Source organism: Polypterus senegalus, chromosome 15 (assembly GCF_016835505.1).
Source record: "Polypterus senegalus isolate Bchr_013 chromosome 15, ASM1683550v1, whole genome shotgun sequence".
Lineage (NCBI taxonomy): Eukaryota > Metazoa > Chordata > Cladistia > Polypteriformes > Polypteridae > Polypterus > Polypterus senegalus.
The window spans coordinates 33,403,998-33,419,665 of record NC_053168.1 but is presented as its reverse complement, the minus strand read 5'-3'; the positions used below and the strand labels follow the sequence as shown (position 1 = coordinate 33,419,665).

Here is a 15,668-nt window from a genome sequence, read left to right as displayed (position 1 = left end):
GTGATCATCTGTGGACTTGTGTGTCATTGCTATACATGATCGCAAGACGCTGCCATACGTATTCTAATTTTGTATTAGAGATACTTTCTCAACAAGTTTTTGAAATCTTAAGACGACAGACAAAGACTAGGGACAAAGAACTTAGATTTTTGACAAAAATTTTTGAAGAACAGTTAACACTCCATAATTTTGTGATACTGTTTTTTTTTTTAGTATTCTCTTGGTGCTGTCTTTTTCCTAGTCCAATCACTGACCTTGTCCCTTGGCTGTTTCTCAACATCAGTCATGACAGGCTATCCCTGAGGAGGCCAAGAATTAACACAAATGGCACCTTAATTAAGAAGAAACTCAAGAAAAGAAAGTACAGTAGTAATACCAAGACCAACTTAGAATTGACAGTAGTTCTGTGTAATTTTGAAAGCCTGAGAAAATAACCAGGGGCCTCATGTATAATGCTGTGCATAGAACTCACACTATAACATGGCATAAACACTAAAACGGGAATGTGCGTACACACAGAAAAATCCAGATGCAGGGATCTGTGCGTATGCAAACTTCCACGTTCTTCCGCTATATAAATCACAATCAGCGTGAAAAGTAACGCACACCCCTGCTGTCCCGCCCCAACTCCTCACAGAATTACGCCTCTTTGAATATGCAAATCAATATAAATAGACCTTAAGCTCAGCGTTCTGTGAAAAGGCAAGGGCAAAAGCAAGAGGGAAAATAAGAATTTCAGCGAACACCAAGTGGAGGCAAAGAAAAACATACTATTTGTTGGTTTATACAGTGCTATAATCAACAAAAGGAAGCTGATCGAGTGACATAGTGTGTTGGAGAAACTCAAAAGCTCAAGTTCACAAACTCGCACAGTGCCGACATAAAAAAGAAGTTGTCAGATATCAGAGTCACCGTGAAAAGGCGAGACGTAGCCCACCGTCTGAGTGTCATGTGGAAGCTTATTAGGGTACAGTGAGAAAAAAAGGCACAGAGTAGAAAAAAGCACGAAATGTTAGCTTCAATCTCGAAATATCCACTTTAATCACGTATTTTTTTTGTCATTAAAGTAGAACATAAACTTCATCTTAAAATCATTTAATTTACTAGTTTCTCAAATCCCATCGTAACTAAAGTAGCACGTTAAATGCTTTGTTTTGTATTTGACCTTCAATGTGCTGTATGTCTGTGAATCACTACGTGCTTCCGTTCTTTCTCTTTCTCCGACAGGACACAGAATCCATTACATTCGTGATATTGCAGCTCTCTGAATAATTAATATACTGAGATATATACGTGATATAATTTTCATGATGATTGGAATGAAAGCATGTTATTAAGAACACGATGGTGCAGTGATTGTTCATGTCTCATACAAGATGCTGCTGCGCCATGTGCGACCTTCGATGAAGTAATTTATTGTAGCAGTACTGTCTCTTTCAAACGTACAAACCTTCAATTCTTGTCCTTACTTTTCTTTCCCCAAATACCGAATCGCCACATAATCAGCTCTGTAATAGACGTTAAGCCATCTGTAAGCTTGTAATGCCGATTCTTCAAAACTTTTAAGGAACATTGAAATATCTTCGTAGTACATGTTTAATTATTCTATCCTTCATGCCAGTCCCAGTGAAGCATACAGTGTGAGGCAGGAACAATCTGTGAATGGAGCGCCAGATCCTTGCTACCCTAGCAACACCATGTCCTTTATTTATTAACAATATAGATTATTTAAATTAAGTTAAAGTTTTATCTGTATAATATAATAAACATATTTTGCTGCATTTCATCTTAAAAATGATATTGTCATCATATTTAAATAAGCGCTTTATAAAGTGGCTCAGGTTGTGTAATATTATAACTGTAGTACAAGTTTACAGTGTGGCAGCATGTGCTTGATGCTGTATACCGATAATTCTCCTTCCGATCAGCTGCTCCGAGTGGTGCGTAATATGGAAAAAGATGATCCGCTGTGGCAACCACTAATGGGAGCAGCCGAAAGAAGTAAAATAAGGTGCAGTAAGATTAACAACGCTAAAGCAGTTATGGTATTTGGAAAAGTTTGACCATTCCGTGGACCATTATACTGTTACTGGTTAATTACAATCAGATGCATTAAACTAATAAACAATATGCGGTTAATTTCAGTGTATTTATAAAGCCGAGTCAGGGAGGTGGTCTGAAAAAGAAAGATAAACCACACAGGAACAGTAGCACTGCTTTGACGCTAGGTGCCGCCAGTCTGCAAAACCGAGCGGAGAACTTGCATACAACAAGGTATGAGGTACCGGAAATGTGCGTGGCTTTACGCCAAGTTTAGGATTTAGGAATGGAAACATTCTTACCCAACATTTCTGTGCGTACGCACCATTTATACATGAGACCCCAGGAGATGGAGAGACATAAAGGGAAGAAGTGGAGTTTTTACTCAAATTAGTTGCCCAAGTCGAAAAAACTAAGATGTTTGAACCTTACACTAGAGACAAAACACTAAATCAAAATGAAGTCAAGTAACCTTTGCAGAAGCCATTATTCTAACTCGATAATGAAAGTCGCTGTCTAATGCCATGAATTAAGGTTTGGTTTTGACCACCAACTTTTATCGGTGAGATACGATGATTCACAGATTTATAAAACATGAACATGGCATAAAAATTTACTTAACGTTAAGGAAATTTTCAACCATCAGTTAAGTTCTATGTGGACTTTTTTGGTGTTGGCATTTTAGTGCCTCCAGGTGGCAGGACATTGAAGTGAAAAGAAAATTTTGTTTCTTTGCACATTTCATTTCTGAATTGTAACAAACAAGTTAACTAAAACTAAGGCTAAAACACATTGCTTTAGTAGTTAACAAACGGGTTCTAATTAAAAACTGGTTATAGCCTAAACCTGCAACTGCAGACCTCCAGGAGCAGAGCTGAGTACCCCAACCCCGGGGAAACATTGCATGATTACAAACAGTTGCCTTCACACGCATTTGCATTTATGGGGCACCCAGTACAGATTACAGGAAATGCCACCCTCTTGGCTGTCTCGGTTTTCCCATGCTGCTGTCAGAAGGTGTCTGTAACCTCTTTTTCTCTTTCTGGCCTGAATATCTATAGTTGAACTTACCCTTGCTCTATGCTGTGTTGGTGGTGCCCTGGCAAAAGGGATTCTGTTGCTAGATTGGCACATCTTCACAATATATAGAGTTTTTATGTGTATTATTTATTTTTTTAATAGGTTTAACAAAAATGTTTTTTTTGTGTCATTGCATACCAATTTGTATCTTATTTTAACTCTATAGAATGTGTGATAGTGTATAGCATCTTAAATTTAAATGTTACATGTGATATGTTAGAATAGACAAAATTAATAAACTAAAGAAGGGGATAAGTATTTCAAGAGACAATGCAGAGTGCAAGGCTTTTGCAGTTTATGTGTGTATCTACATAAGCTGTTTATTCATGAAATCTCTTTAGAGAAACTGTGACTGGAATTAAAAAAGGTACTCTTTGCCAGGCTTAGTATCACTTTTGATAATCCTGTAAAATTGCATAATTTAAAAATATTTTTTGTTTTAGACAAAGAAGATGCCAGTTCTTCAGAATCAAATTCACAAGGCAAGCGCAACAGTTAGTAATAATATGAGGGATGTTCATAAAGTTTCCACGCTTTTTTAAAATTCTATTAAGAATTTCAAAAACAAATTACATCACTTTTGTACATAGTGACCTTCATTTGCAATGCAATTTTCCCAGCATCATACCAACCTTTTAATGCCCAATTACTACTCCTCCCACCTTCAGCGTTTCAAATGAAAATATAAAAGTGCAAATATTTTTTGAATGTCCCTCGTATCATAATTTACTCACCACTATTGATTATAAAAGATTATAACATATAAATTGTATTTTCCATCAACAGACAATGAAGATAAACAAAGCGACTCGGATTCAAAGAGTAAGCTAAGCAGCATTTTAATAATTCATTCATCTTATCTTTCCATGTTGTAAACCCACTTTTCCATTTCAGAGTTACTAGGAGCAGTGCTTATCCTGGTATCACAGTTCTTACCACTTTTGTATATCTGGGTTTAATTAATACAGCTTCTTCAACTTTCCTTAAAAATAAACTATTAAAATCGTGTTATAATTTTAACAATTGAGTGCTAACTGTAAGCAATATGGCATCTTTTTATAGGCAGTGAAAAAGATGAAAGCTCATCAGAATCAAAATCTGAAGGTAAGTATATCATATGTCCTTTTGATTTGTATAGTTAAAGTTCATCTAGAAACATGAACAAAACTACTGGGAATATTTGTCTTGGTGGTGGTTTGAGTGGTTCCCCTGCTGTCTGTGCATTTCACTTTGAGTTGGTTATAAAAGCGCTGCATATTGTAAATGTAATTATTATGTTTTACTTTCTAATCAGTTTCAAAAATAAAAGCCATCTATAATCTGCAGCAGCACCTTTAAATTCTATCACAATTACTGTATTTTCCTATGATCAATATACGAGGGTCATCTGATATGTTTGGTCAAGTTCTATGAGATGGTGCCACAATTCATTTGGTGATGTCATTGCTAGCAAGTGTCAGTCTTCAAACTAGGTCAGGCCAAATTTCAACCAGAAACGACACGTTGTTTACGTTCTACAGATGTTTCTACAATTTTTTCCAAAAAAAACGTGTTTAACTTCCTTTTTTTTAAACAATACTTTATCAATGAGAGGAGATGATTCACATTGTCATGTGCAATTTCCTTGTCAAGTCCTCATTGAAGTTCACCTTCCATGCAGGGACCAATTACAGCTCTGTTGTGAAGCCCTACCAAGCCTCACTTCTGGGATCCATTTGCTGAAGTGATACAGGGCTATATTTCTCTCTAGTGGGTCTAAATATCCGTGCACACTTAAGTTGACCATTGCCCTTAAAACTCCAGGGGCCTTATGTATTAAATGTACTTATGCAAGGAAATATGTGTAAGATATTTCTTAGTTAAAAGTCAAGATTTATAATACATGAACTTGGCATAAAAATTAACTTAACATTAAGGAAAATTTCAACCTTTTAGTTAAGTTCTATGTGGACTTTTTTGGTGTTGGCATTTAAGTGCCTCCAGGTGGCAGGACAGTGAAGTGAAAAGAAAATCTTCTTTCTTTGCACATTTCATTACTGAATTGTAACAAATAAGTTAACTAAAACTACACCCAAAAACATATTGCTTTAGTAGTTAAACAGGTTCTAGTTAAAAACTGGTTATAGCCTAAACCAGCAGCAACTGCAGACTCCAGGAGCAGAGCTGAGTACCCCAACCCCTGGGGAAACATTGCATGATTACACACAATTGCTTTCACATGTGTGCTGGTGACAGTGCCTATTGCACTTATGGGGCACCCAGTACAGATTACAGGAAATGCCACCCCCCGGCTGTCTCAGTTTTCCCACGTTGGTGTCAGAAGGTGTCTCAAGTCAAGTTGGGGAGCATACACTGGTACAGTGTGTTGCCGCACCCACTACACAATGAAACAACTCGGGATCCCGGTTGGCAACCCCCCAGGCAGACACGCAGTCCAGTCCCACTCTCCGGAAATGACCCTCTATCTGCCGCAGCCAGGTGTTATGAGGGTGACCCCTTGGCCTGGTCCAACCACTCAGGTCCCCAACAATGAGGATCTTACAAGCTGGATCACCCTCGGGAAAATGCGCCACATGGCCGTAGTGCCGAAACTGGCGCTCCCTCACAATGCAGGTAATGTGCCTCATTTGGGACTCCATGAGCAACCACTCATTCGACACAAAGTCAAACCAATGGTACCCAAGGATTTTCCGGAGAGACACAGTACCAAAGGAGTCCAGTCTTCGTCTGAGGTCACTGGATAGCGTCCATGTCTCGCACCATATAGCAAGACAGGAAGCACCAGGAATCTAAAGACTTAGACCTTCATCCTTTTACAAAGATATCGGGAGCACCTCACCTCCCCATGCTCTCCCAATCCTTCTACTAACTTCATAGGAAGAGTCACCAGAGACATGAATGTAACTGCCAAAGTGAGTAAACCTCTCGACAAGGTCGACACTCTCTCCACCAACAGACACACTGCTGATGGCTGTGCCCAAGAGGTCATTAAAGGCCTAGACCTTGTTTTTTATCCAGGACACTCGCTAGCCCAGACACTCAGACTCCTCACTCTGTCTCTCGAGCACCCCGATCAGAGCCTCTATTGACTCCACGAAGATCACAGCATCGTCAGCAAAGTCAAGATCCGTGAATCTTTCTTCACCAACTGATGCCCCACAGCCGCTGGACCCCACAACCTTGCCCAACACCCAGTCCATACAAGCATTGAACAGAGTAAGAGCAAGAACATACCCCTGACGAACCCCAGAATCAACTGGGAAAAATGCAGAGGTTCTGCCTCCACTCTGCACAGTGCTCACAGTACCAGTGTACAGGCCGGCCATGATATCCAGCAACCTCGAGGAGATCCCGTGAACACTCAGGATGTCCCACAGGGCAGCTCGATCAACTGAGTTGAATTCTTTACGAAAATCGACAAAGGCTGCAAAGAAACTCTGCCAATATTCGCGTTTGCCCTCCATGAGGACCCTCAGTGCCAGGATGCGGTCGATGGTAGACTTCTTAAGCGTAAAACCAGACTGTTCCGGTTGCTGGTAGGTAAGCAAGTGATCACGGATCCTATTGAGGACAACCCTAACAAGGACCTTACCCGGCACTGAGAGCAGTGTTATCCCCCTGTAGCTGCTGCAATCCAGGCGATCACCCTTCCCTTTCCAGATAGGGACAAGTCCCATTTTCCAGTCAATTAGGAAGATTCCAGTCTCCCAAATGGAAGCAAAGATTGCTTGCAATGCCAGGAGGACAGCCTTACCACCTGCCTGGAGAAGTTCACCCCGGATACCACAGATCACTGCAGCCTTTCCTCCCCTCAGCTGGTTCACCACCTGTGTAATCTCAGCGAGATTGGGTGGTTCACAGCTAATTGGAGGGTCAGCCTCAAGGACCGTGGACTCAGAGATATCCAACGTCCTAGCCGGAGGATCAGCTTTGAACAACTGCTCCAAGTATCCAGCCCAGCGGGTCAAAACTGCAGTTGTGATTATCTTCTGATAGTGTCCGATGTCACTCCTTTCAAGGACCGTATTATGACATTCAAATTACGGCACTCCCTGGGTGCCTTGTCTGTTGTCTCAGTGTATGCTCCGACCGCAGTGAGTGATGTCTCGACAAGAGAGACATTTTATTTGCAGCTTCACTCGGTGATTGATGGGTGCCCACGAGGTGACACTCCTCTGGTCATGGGAGACATCAGTGCAGCCATTGGCATCGACAGGGCTGTTAATGAGGATTGTTTCATTTCCCATGGGTCTGGTGACCGTGGTGATAGTGGCTCCATGTTCCTTGACTTTGCAAAAGGTCATGGGCTGCGAATTGGTGGATCCTGGTTCCAGCGCCCAGAACTGCATCGTTGGACTTGGTACTCTACTACTGGTGTTGCAGTGAAGGAGATCGATCACATCCTCGTGGGCAGACGCTGGAGGTTCTTGCAAAACTGCAGGGTCTACAGAAGTGCCCAGTTTGTGAATTCTGACCACAGACTTGTTGTTGCTACTCTTAGGATCCAGCTTAGGTCCAGTAGGTTACCACCTACTAGGACAATGAGCCTGGACTTGGCCAGACTCCAAGACCAGGCTGTTTCTAATGAGTTTGCATGCAGTTTGTGTGAGGAACTTACAGATTTGGGTGCAACTCAAGATCCAAATGTAATGTAGGAGACCTTCCGTGACAAGACCCTGAAGGTTGCTGAGGGCTGTGTTGGTGTTAACCGCTGTTCCCAGAAGGCGGTGTTTCATCTTACAGGGCACCCTGGATATCATCGAGAGGAGTCGCAGCACACGGCTCAATGGCAACTCTGGTCTGTACTAGGAACTGAGAAGGACGGCTGTGAGGGCTCTGAGGGCAGATAAGGAGGTGTTTGTTAAAGGAATCTGTGAGCAAGTGACACACCATCTGTGGTCTAGCGACCCATGTCCTGCTTACAGAGGAATCAAAGCATTACGAACACCCCAATATGTTCCTCGGAGAGTCGCAGTCAGGGCGGCTGATGGAACGCTCGGTCCTTATAAGGTGTCTGTAACTTCTTTTTCTCTTTCTGGCCCAAAGATCTGTTGTTGAACTTATCCTTGCTCTATGCTCTGTTGGTGGTGCCTTGGCAAAAGAAATTCTATTGCTAGATTGGCACATCTTCACAATATATAGAGTTTTTTGTGTATTGCTTATTTTTTTAATAGGTTTAACAAAAATGTTTTTTTTGTGTTATTGCATACCATTTTGTATCTTACTTTTAACTCTATAAAATTTGTGATAGTATATAGCATCTTAAATTTAAATGTTGCATGTGATATGTTAGAATAGACAAAATAAATAAGCTAAATAAGGGGATAAAGTATTTCAAGAGAGTGTAGGGCTTTTGCAGTTTATGTGTGTATCTAGATAAGGTGTCTATTCATGAAATCTCTTTAGAGAAACTGCGACTGGAATTAAAAAAGGTACTCTTTGCCAGGCCAATCCTGTAAAATTACATAATTTGAAAATATTTTTTGTTTTAGACAAAGAAGATGACAGTTCTTCAGAATCAAATTCACAAGGCAAGCTCAACAGTTAGTAATAATACGAGGGACGTTCAAAAAGTTTCCACACTTTTTTAAACTCTATTAAGAATTTCAAAAACAAATTACATCACTTTTGTACATAGTAACCTTTGTTTGCAATGCAATTTTCCCAGCATCATACCAGCCCTTTAATACCCAATTACTACTCCTCCCACCTTTAGCGTTTCCAATGAAAATATAAAAGTGCAGATACTTTTTGAACGTCCCTTGTATCATAATTTACTCACCACTATTGATTATAGAAGATTATAACATATAAATTGTATTTTCCATCAACAGGCAATGAAGATAACCAGAGAGACTCGGATTCAAAGAGTAAGCTAAGCAGCATTTTAATAATTCTTTCATCTTACCTTTCCATGTTGTAAACCTACTTTTCCATTTCAGAGTCACTAGGAGGAGTGCTTATCCTGGTATAACAGGCCTTACCACTTTTGTATAACTGGGTTTAATTAAGACAGCTTCTTCAACTTTCCCTAAAAATAAACATTTTACATTGTGTTATAATTTTAACAATTGAGTGCTAACCGTAAGTAATATGGAATCTTTTTACAGGCAGTGAAAAAGATGAAAGCTCATCAGAATCAAAATCTGAAGGTAAGTATATCATATGTCCTTCTGATTTGTACAGTTAAAGTTCATCTAGAAACATGACCAGAACTACTGGGAATATTTGTCTTGGTGGTGGTTTGAGTGGTTCCCCTGCTGTCAGTGCATTTCACTTTGAGTTGGCTAGAAAAAAGCTGCATATTGTAAATGTAATTATTGTGTCTTACTTTCTTATCGGTTTCGAAAATAAAAGCCATCTATAATCTGCAGCAGCACATTTAAATTCTATCACAATCACTGTATTTTCCTATGATCAATATACGAGGGTCATCTGATATGTTTGGTAAAGTTCTATGAGATGGTGCCACAATTCATTTGGTGATGTCATTGCTAGCAAGTGTCACTCTTCAAACTAGGTCAGGCCAAATTTTAGCCAGAAACAACACGTTGTTTACGTTCTACAGATGTTTCTACAATTTTTTCCAAAGAAACGTGTTTAACTTTTTTTTTACCATACTTACTAAACAACCCTTGTATACAGTAGATTAATCATTCTGTTTACATTTTAATTCATGACTTAAAAAAATCTAATAATTAGTTTCTATTTTCCTTAATGTAAAATTCTTCATTAATAATAATAATGACTGATACTAGATATTTCCTGATTTGCTAAGGTTATTTTATTTGCAGTCTACCAGGTACAACTAGGGTCATTTTATATGACTAAACTGGATTTTTGGTATTTCAAAAACAGTAAAATCAATTTTTCAGAACTTAACAGGAGAAAGAGGCACTGCCTAAATTCTAACTCTTCTGCTTGGTTGCAATGACATATATTATACAACTGTAGAAAGAATAAAAAAAATAAACTTGTACAGGTTTGATTAGCCATATACGGGAAATCATGCCATTACTCCTCATGCAGAATTTGGTCCCAACATGGGGGAAATTTTAAGGCTGAGTTGTTATTGTCAGGATGAGCATGTGGTCCAACCATCTTTTAACCATGTAATTTATAACATTTGGAAGACGCTTTGTTTTGAGATTTTTATAGATTTTGTAGTGTGGATAACATGCTTGCATCTTATGAGCAAGTAATTTTCAAATATAACTTTTTGCCAACATATTTTCTTTACTATGTGAAGAAAAGAAATCTTGCCAGTTTTTTTTAAAACTTCCTTCAGTATCAGCTGTGGATTCTATACAACCCTGCAAGAATGAATATATAGGCAACATCTCCATCTATACTAGTTTCATCCTAAGAAAGCATCTATAAGATAATCTGAGGCAGTATTAACAAAAGGGCCTTTCAATTAGAATTTTAGAAAATAAATTTAAAATCACTTTTAATACACAACTAGTCAATTTATACAAAATATGTTGTAATTCAGGGGTTCCCTAGCTCTGTCTTGGAGAACCACTATGGCTACAGGGTTTCTTTCCAAGCAGTTTCACAGATCAGTGGGTCACCTTTATGTCTCATCAGTCTAATAGTTTAGCTACCTTTTTTTCAATTTCTTATTCCTAATTCAGAAAAGTGCTCTAGTCTGGACCCTTACCTTTATTAAACAAGATGTTCTTTCCCAGTCTATGCCTTTTATTCATTCCAGAAATTACAAAAATGAGGTTGCTAAAATTTCAGAGCAATGCAGCAAGCATTTGTATGTGAGGCATTAATTAATGTTTTTTTCCCTTACTTTTTAGGATTTTTTTTTAATGTTCTGGTCATTTGAACCTTTTCTTATTAATTAGCTCACATGTAAATTTTATTCTGAAGTACCAGCTTCCTTTTAGTATTCAATGTCATTTGCAGCTGTGTCTGTGCTGCTCACCACTAGGATGGAATAAGTAAATAAAAAGTGTACAATAAAAGAAAGTTAACATTGAAAGATATAGGAAATAATGCAAATTTCTGAATTTTGTTTACATGTAAATATATTCACACCTGTTTCAGAATGCACAATAAGAGAAGAATAAGACAAATTAAATAATTAGATCATTTAGAATTAAGACTGGAAAATGTATTTGTGAAATAGTTTGGAATGAAAACCTGCAACCTCTTTGGTACCCTAGGATTGAACTTGGAAACTCCTGTTCTAATTCAAGTTCAAAATTGTAAATCATACACATTTATCTTAAATCAATTGTGAAAGATTTCATCAGGTACTAACCTCATTGAATCACAGGTTTTGGGATCTGCATGCTGAGACCTCACAGGAATAAACTTTTTATGCACTATTCAGATATTTTTGACTTAACTTTAATTCCCAGCCCTTTAATATTTGTAGTATTACATGTAATACCTGATGGAAATTCGTTCGTTAATGAACAACTTAGTGTGGTAACTTGGACTACTTTGCTATCATGCCACCTTAATTTATTTAGCTTGAAGATCCCTAGGCCACCTATTGTAACACAGTTGGAAAGGACGCACAATTTTACTTTTAAATCAAACTAGCTGAAATACCCGGCATTGCCTGGGAGGAAAATAAAGTGGTTTTTTTTTTTTTTTTTAATGGTTTGAGAACAATATAATTAAAAACAACACATCTTTAAAAATAAAAATAAATTAACAAACAATGAAGACTTACTAATGTGCTTATGCTGTTTACTGAAGTGCCTTGCTATATACAGTGTTTTTAGTTTTTCCGTCTTTAGCCAATATATAAAGGTTCTTAGCCAACTTTATGTGGCATGTTCAAATACGAAGTCCTATGTGAGAAACAGGCTGTGTAAAATTGACTCCAGCAATTTTCAATGATTGTCCAAACGTCCCGAGCATCAAGTGGATGATAACAGACATACAAGATCGAATCTCAAATTAGTCTCTTCCAGTTTAAATTGTTTTACAATCAGTTAAACGTTAAATATTTTACAAATATAAATAAATAAGTTAAATATCATAGCTATATTTGGGTTATACTTTACCTTCGATTTTGATAAGTTAATTAAATTAGTGTTTTGATTATGAACGTATTAAAAAAAATTCCTATTTCTTTTTAACAAAAATATGTAACACCAACACGTTAGCTACGATGTTGCAAAACAAATTACATTTACTTCATTAATGAATAAACCAAAATCTCAAAGAAAGCCACTGAATCCACAAAATAAATATAGGATGTTTATGGTAGATAAAAATAAAATTGCTTACTTATCTTATTCACTTGGGTTCACTTCCTGGGTCCTCCCTGTGTGGAGTTTGCATGTTCTCCCCATGTCTGCCAGGGTTTCCTCCCACAGTCCAAAGACATGCAGGTTAGGTGCATTGGCGATCCTAAATTGTCCCTAGTGTGTGCTTGATGTGTGGGCGTGTGTGTCCTGTGGTGGGCTGGATTTGTTCCTGCCTTGCGCCCTGTGCTGACTGGGATTGGCTCCAGCAGACCCCCATGACCCTGTGTTAGAATATAGCAGGTTGGGAAATGACTGACTGACTGACTGACTTATCTTATATATAATATAATAGATTACCTATTTTAATCAAAATATAATCGGGAATATGTTCAAAGTAGTGTAAAAATGACAGGAAAAGCTAAGACTTTTTAAAGGTTTTTTCACAGATTAATTTTTGTTTTGTGGTGTAGTAATAAGTTTTTACATGCAGAATTTTTGATGACGTAAAAAAACGTCAATTAAATTAATATTATTATTCGGTTGTTGATACAATAAGAATAATGCAAGATGAAAATATAGTTAACAAAAACAAACATTAAACGACAAACAAATACTACTACGTATTTTTCATGAAAAAACTGTTGGTTGCTTTTACAGAGCACACCAGAAACGTTCCGAGCATCAACTGGATGATAACATACATACAAGACCGCAAGATTGTTACAGTCTGCTTTATATATAAGATATATATATGACGGCTTGAGTCACAAAGACAGAATGAGTCCCAAAAATAATTGGGATGCCAACCCGGCCAACTCTATTTAATTTCAAAAGCAAGTGGTGCTCAAACATAAAGAACACTCGCAGTCGCCTCCCGTTCGCCCTCTGGTGGTCGTTCCGAGTGTGAACTGGATGATAACATGCATACAAAATTGCAAGATCTAACCACCCACCCTACCCAGAAGGGGGTGTGTTAGGGTTGATTTCACCCTACAGTATTTTTAGTCGACCAATGAGAAACGTGTACCAAATTTCATGAAAATCGCTCCAGCCGTTCGGAAGTGATGCTGGAACATACATACATCCATACACACACTGACTTTTATATACAGTATATAGATTAACAATACCAGGGAATGTTACAGACATCTTTAGAATTAGGCAGGCTCCTATTATGCTTAACCCCTGCTAAACACTGGAATAAGTAAGCACCTCACATTAAATCTTATTTCCTGTTCTCTCTATATTGGTAGGGAATGGGATGTCATATCTCACATAAGTAAAATGTCCCATTGTATTCTTAATTGCATTTCTTTCATTTTAATGCAATATACAGTATAAAAATAGGTATAAAACATGGTTCATCTGTACTGAGGCCAGGACATAGTACCATTTATAATCTTTTCTCTGCACCTGATAACCATAAATGAGTTTACCAACAGGTAGAAAACTGAAATTTATCATATGCAACTAAATGTTCTTTATGATTTAATATTCTATTTCTTTTTTTATTTTATGATGCAAATGACAGCAAGATTCACAGACCCATTTACTGAACCTCCTATTACTGCTTACATGACTCCGCATAACTGCCAAGGCAGAAGTAAAGTTCTCTTTTCATTTAAGGCATTTTCACACCTTGTTCACTTGTAACTGTTTTTTCAGCCTTTGGAGCAATTGGCCCCATAGTCCAGTTGGTTTAGGTGGATGTGAACACCCCAATAGCAATCTAATGTAGACCAAAATAACTGGAGTGGAACATTCTAGAAATGGTGGTCTTAATGCAGTACCAAGCAAACACTGGACTAGTTTGTGTGCAGTATAAATTTGATCTGACATGGGTCTGATCTAACTGTAGAAAATACTGTATAGTATAAGAAATATTTCTGTTGGTAATTAGGGAATCTGGGTATAAAAATAAATCCACACATGCATACATTTTTGCATAAAACAACTTGGACAAGTATAAGTCCATCAGATTAATCCTAGCACATGATTTAGCCTTACAGCCTCTTTTTCTCTCTCACAATCAAAGCTGACCATGTAAAAAAGACAAATTAATTTGTGATCAGGTAGATCAAACTGACCAAATATAGAGTGGGTGAGAAATGAATGCCATTAGCGACCTGTGATTAAACCTCTAATCTTAAAAAGTGACATGCACTGGTGGGGCATTCTCTCAATGTGATTGGACTTCTGTCACTTCTAGTTACCAGATAACACACTCTGCTCACCAAGCTCTGCTTAAAAAACAGGCTGCACAGTCATTACAAACGTACCAGTGAACACACAGATCTTATTGAATCTTAAAGAAGATTCCCAGGAAAAAAATTGCTTCTGTGCAATGAATGAAGAGCATGAATAGGATGTTTACTGTTACTGGATCTCTTGAAAGTGAAACGTAAGTGAACTAATTGGAGACTTAAACTAACTATCTCTTGACAAAGCAAACAGACTGTAGATAGATAGATAGATAGATAGATAGATAGATAGTTTATTAATCCCAAGGGGAAATTCACACACTACAGCAGCAGCACACATAAAAAACCAAATTAAAGATTGATAAAAATGCAGGTATAACAGACAATAACTTTGTATAATGTTAACGTTTACCCCCCCCCCCCGGGTGGAATTGAAGAGTCGCAGTAGCAAAAAATGTCCAGGGAACAAGTCCACATAAAAGAAAGTGGTAGAAATGATCAGTGAAATAGAGAAAAAGGTAGAAAGATAAAGTCATACATGGAGCTGCTGGAAAGGCTGCCACTCGCGGTGGCGCCTGAGTTATATTATTCAAATGTTTATGACTATGAATGTGAAAACACCTTTAGTTGCATTTCAGTCCATAAAGCTAACTTCTTCACTTTTCAATAATTTAAACATTATCATCTGATAATATATAACTGTGTCTTAAAAATGATATCTTTCACATTTGCTGAAGAAAATTAACTGCATTCAGTGGGATTGTCTTCCTTTTTAAGGATGATCCTTGAGCAAAAACACGACTATCAGTTAGTGAAGCTCACAATGAAATCAAACCAAGCTGTTTACAACTGGAGGAAACCCGTTCACTTAGTTTGCACTTTAGACGGTTCCTCCTTCAACTGCTTCCCAGCCTTGATCCATCCTCAAACCTGTTATGAACTTCACTGTCTCCATCAGTTTTATACAATTATCACGGTGTTCCATCTTTTAAATCCTTGAATGTGTCCATCACCTTCTTCTACCCCCTCTTTAAACTCCTTTGCCTCTTTTACAGCCCCCCATTCACCAGACGCCAGTCACTAAATAACAATTTTACCATCTTGACCTCTTGCTGTGATGCTTATACTT

At 37.9% G+C, this 15,668-nt stretch overlaps 1 protein-coding gene across 3 annotated transcripts in view; it reads left to right on the top strand.

The window, feature by feature from the left end:
* Positions 1–15,668, top strand: part of stm (starmaker) — a 116,036-nt gene that overhangs the window by 45,822 nt on the left and 54,546 nt on the right. For all 3 annotated transcript variants that reach the window (XM_039737356.1, XM_039737355.1, XM_039737354.1), the window contains 6 exons: positions 3,564–3,602; positions 3,907–3,942; positions 4,183–4,224; positions 8,613–8,651; positions 8,955–8,990; positions 9,231–9,272. In XM_039737356.1, the coding sequence (XP_039593290.1) occupies positions 3,564–3,602; positions 3,907–3,942; positions 4,183–4,224; positions 8,613–8,651; positions 8,955–8,990; positions 9,231–9,272 (234 nt within the window). The remainder of the gene's footprint in view (positions 1–3,563; positions 3,603–3,906; positions 3,943–4,182; positions 4,225–8,612; positions 8,652–8,954; positions 8,991–9,230; positions 9,273–15,668) is intronic.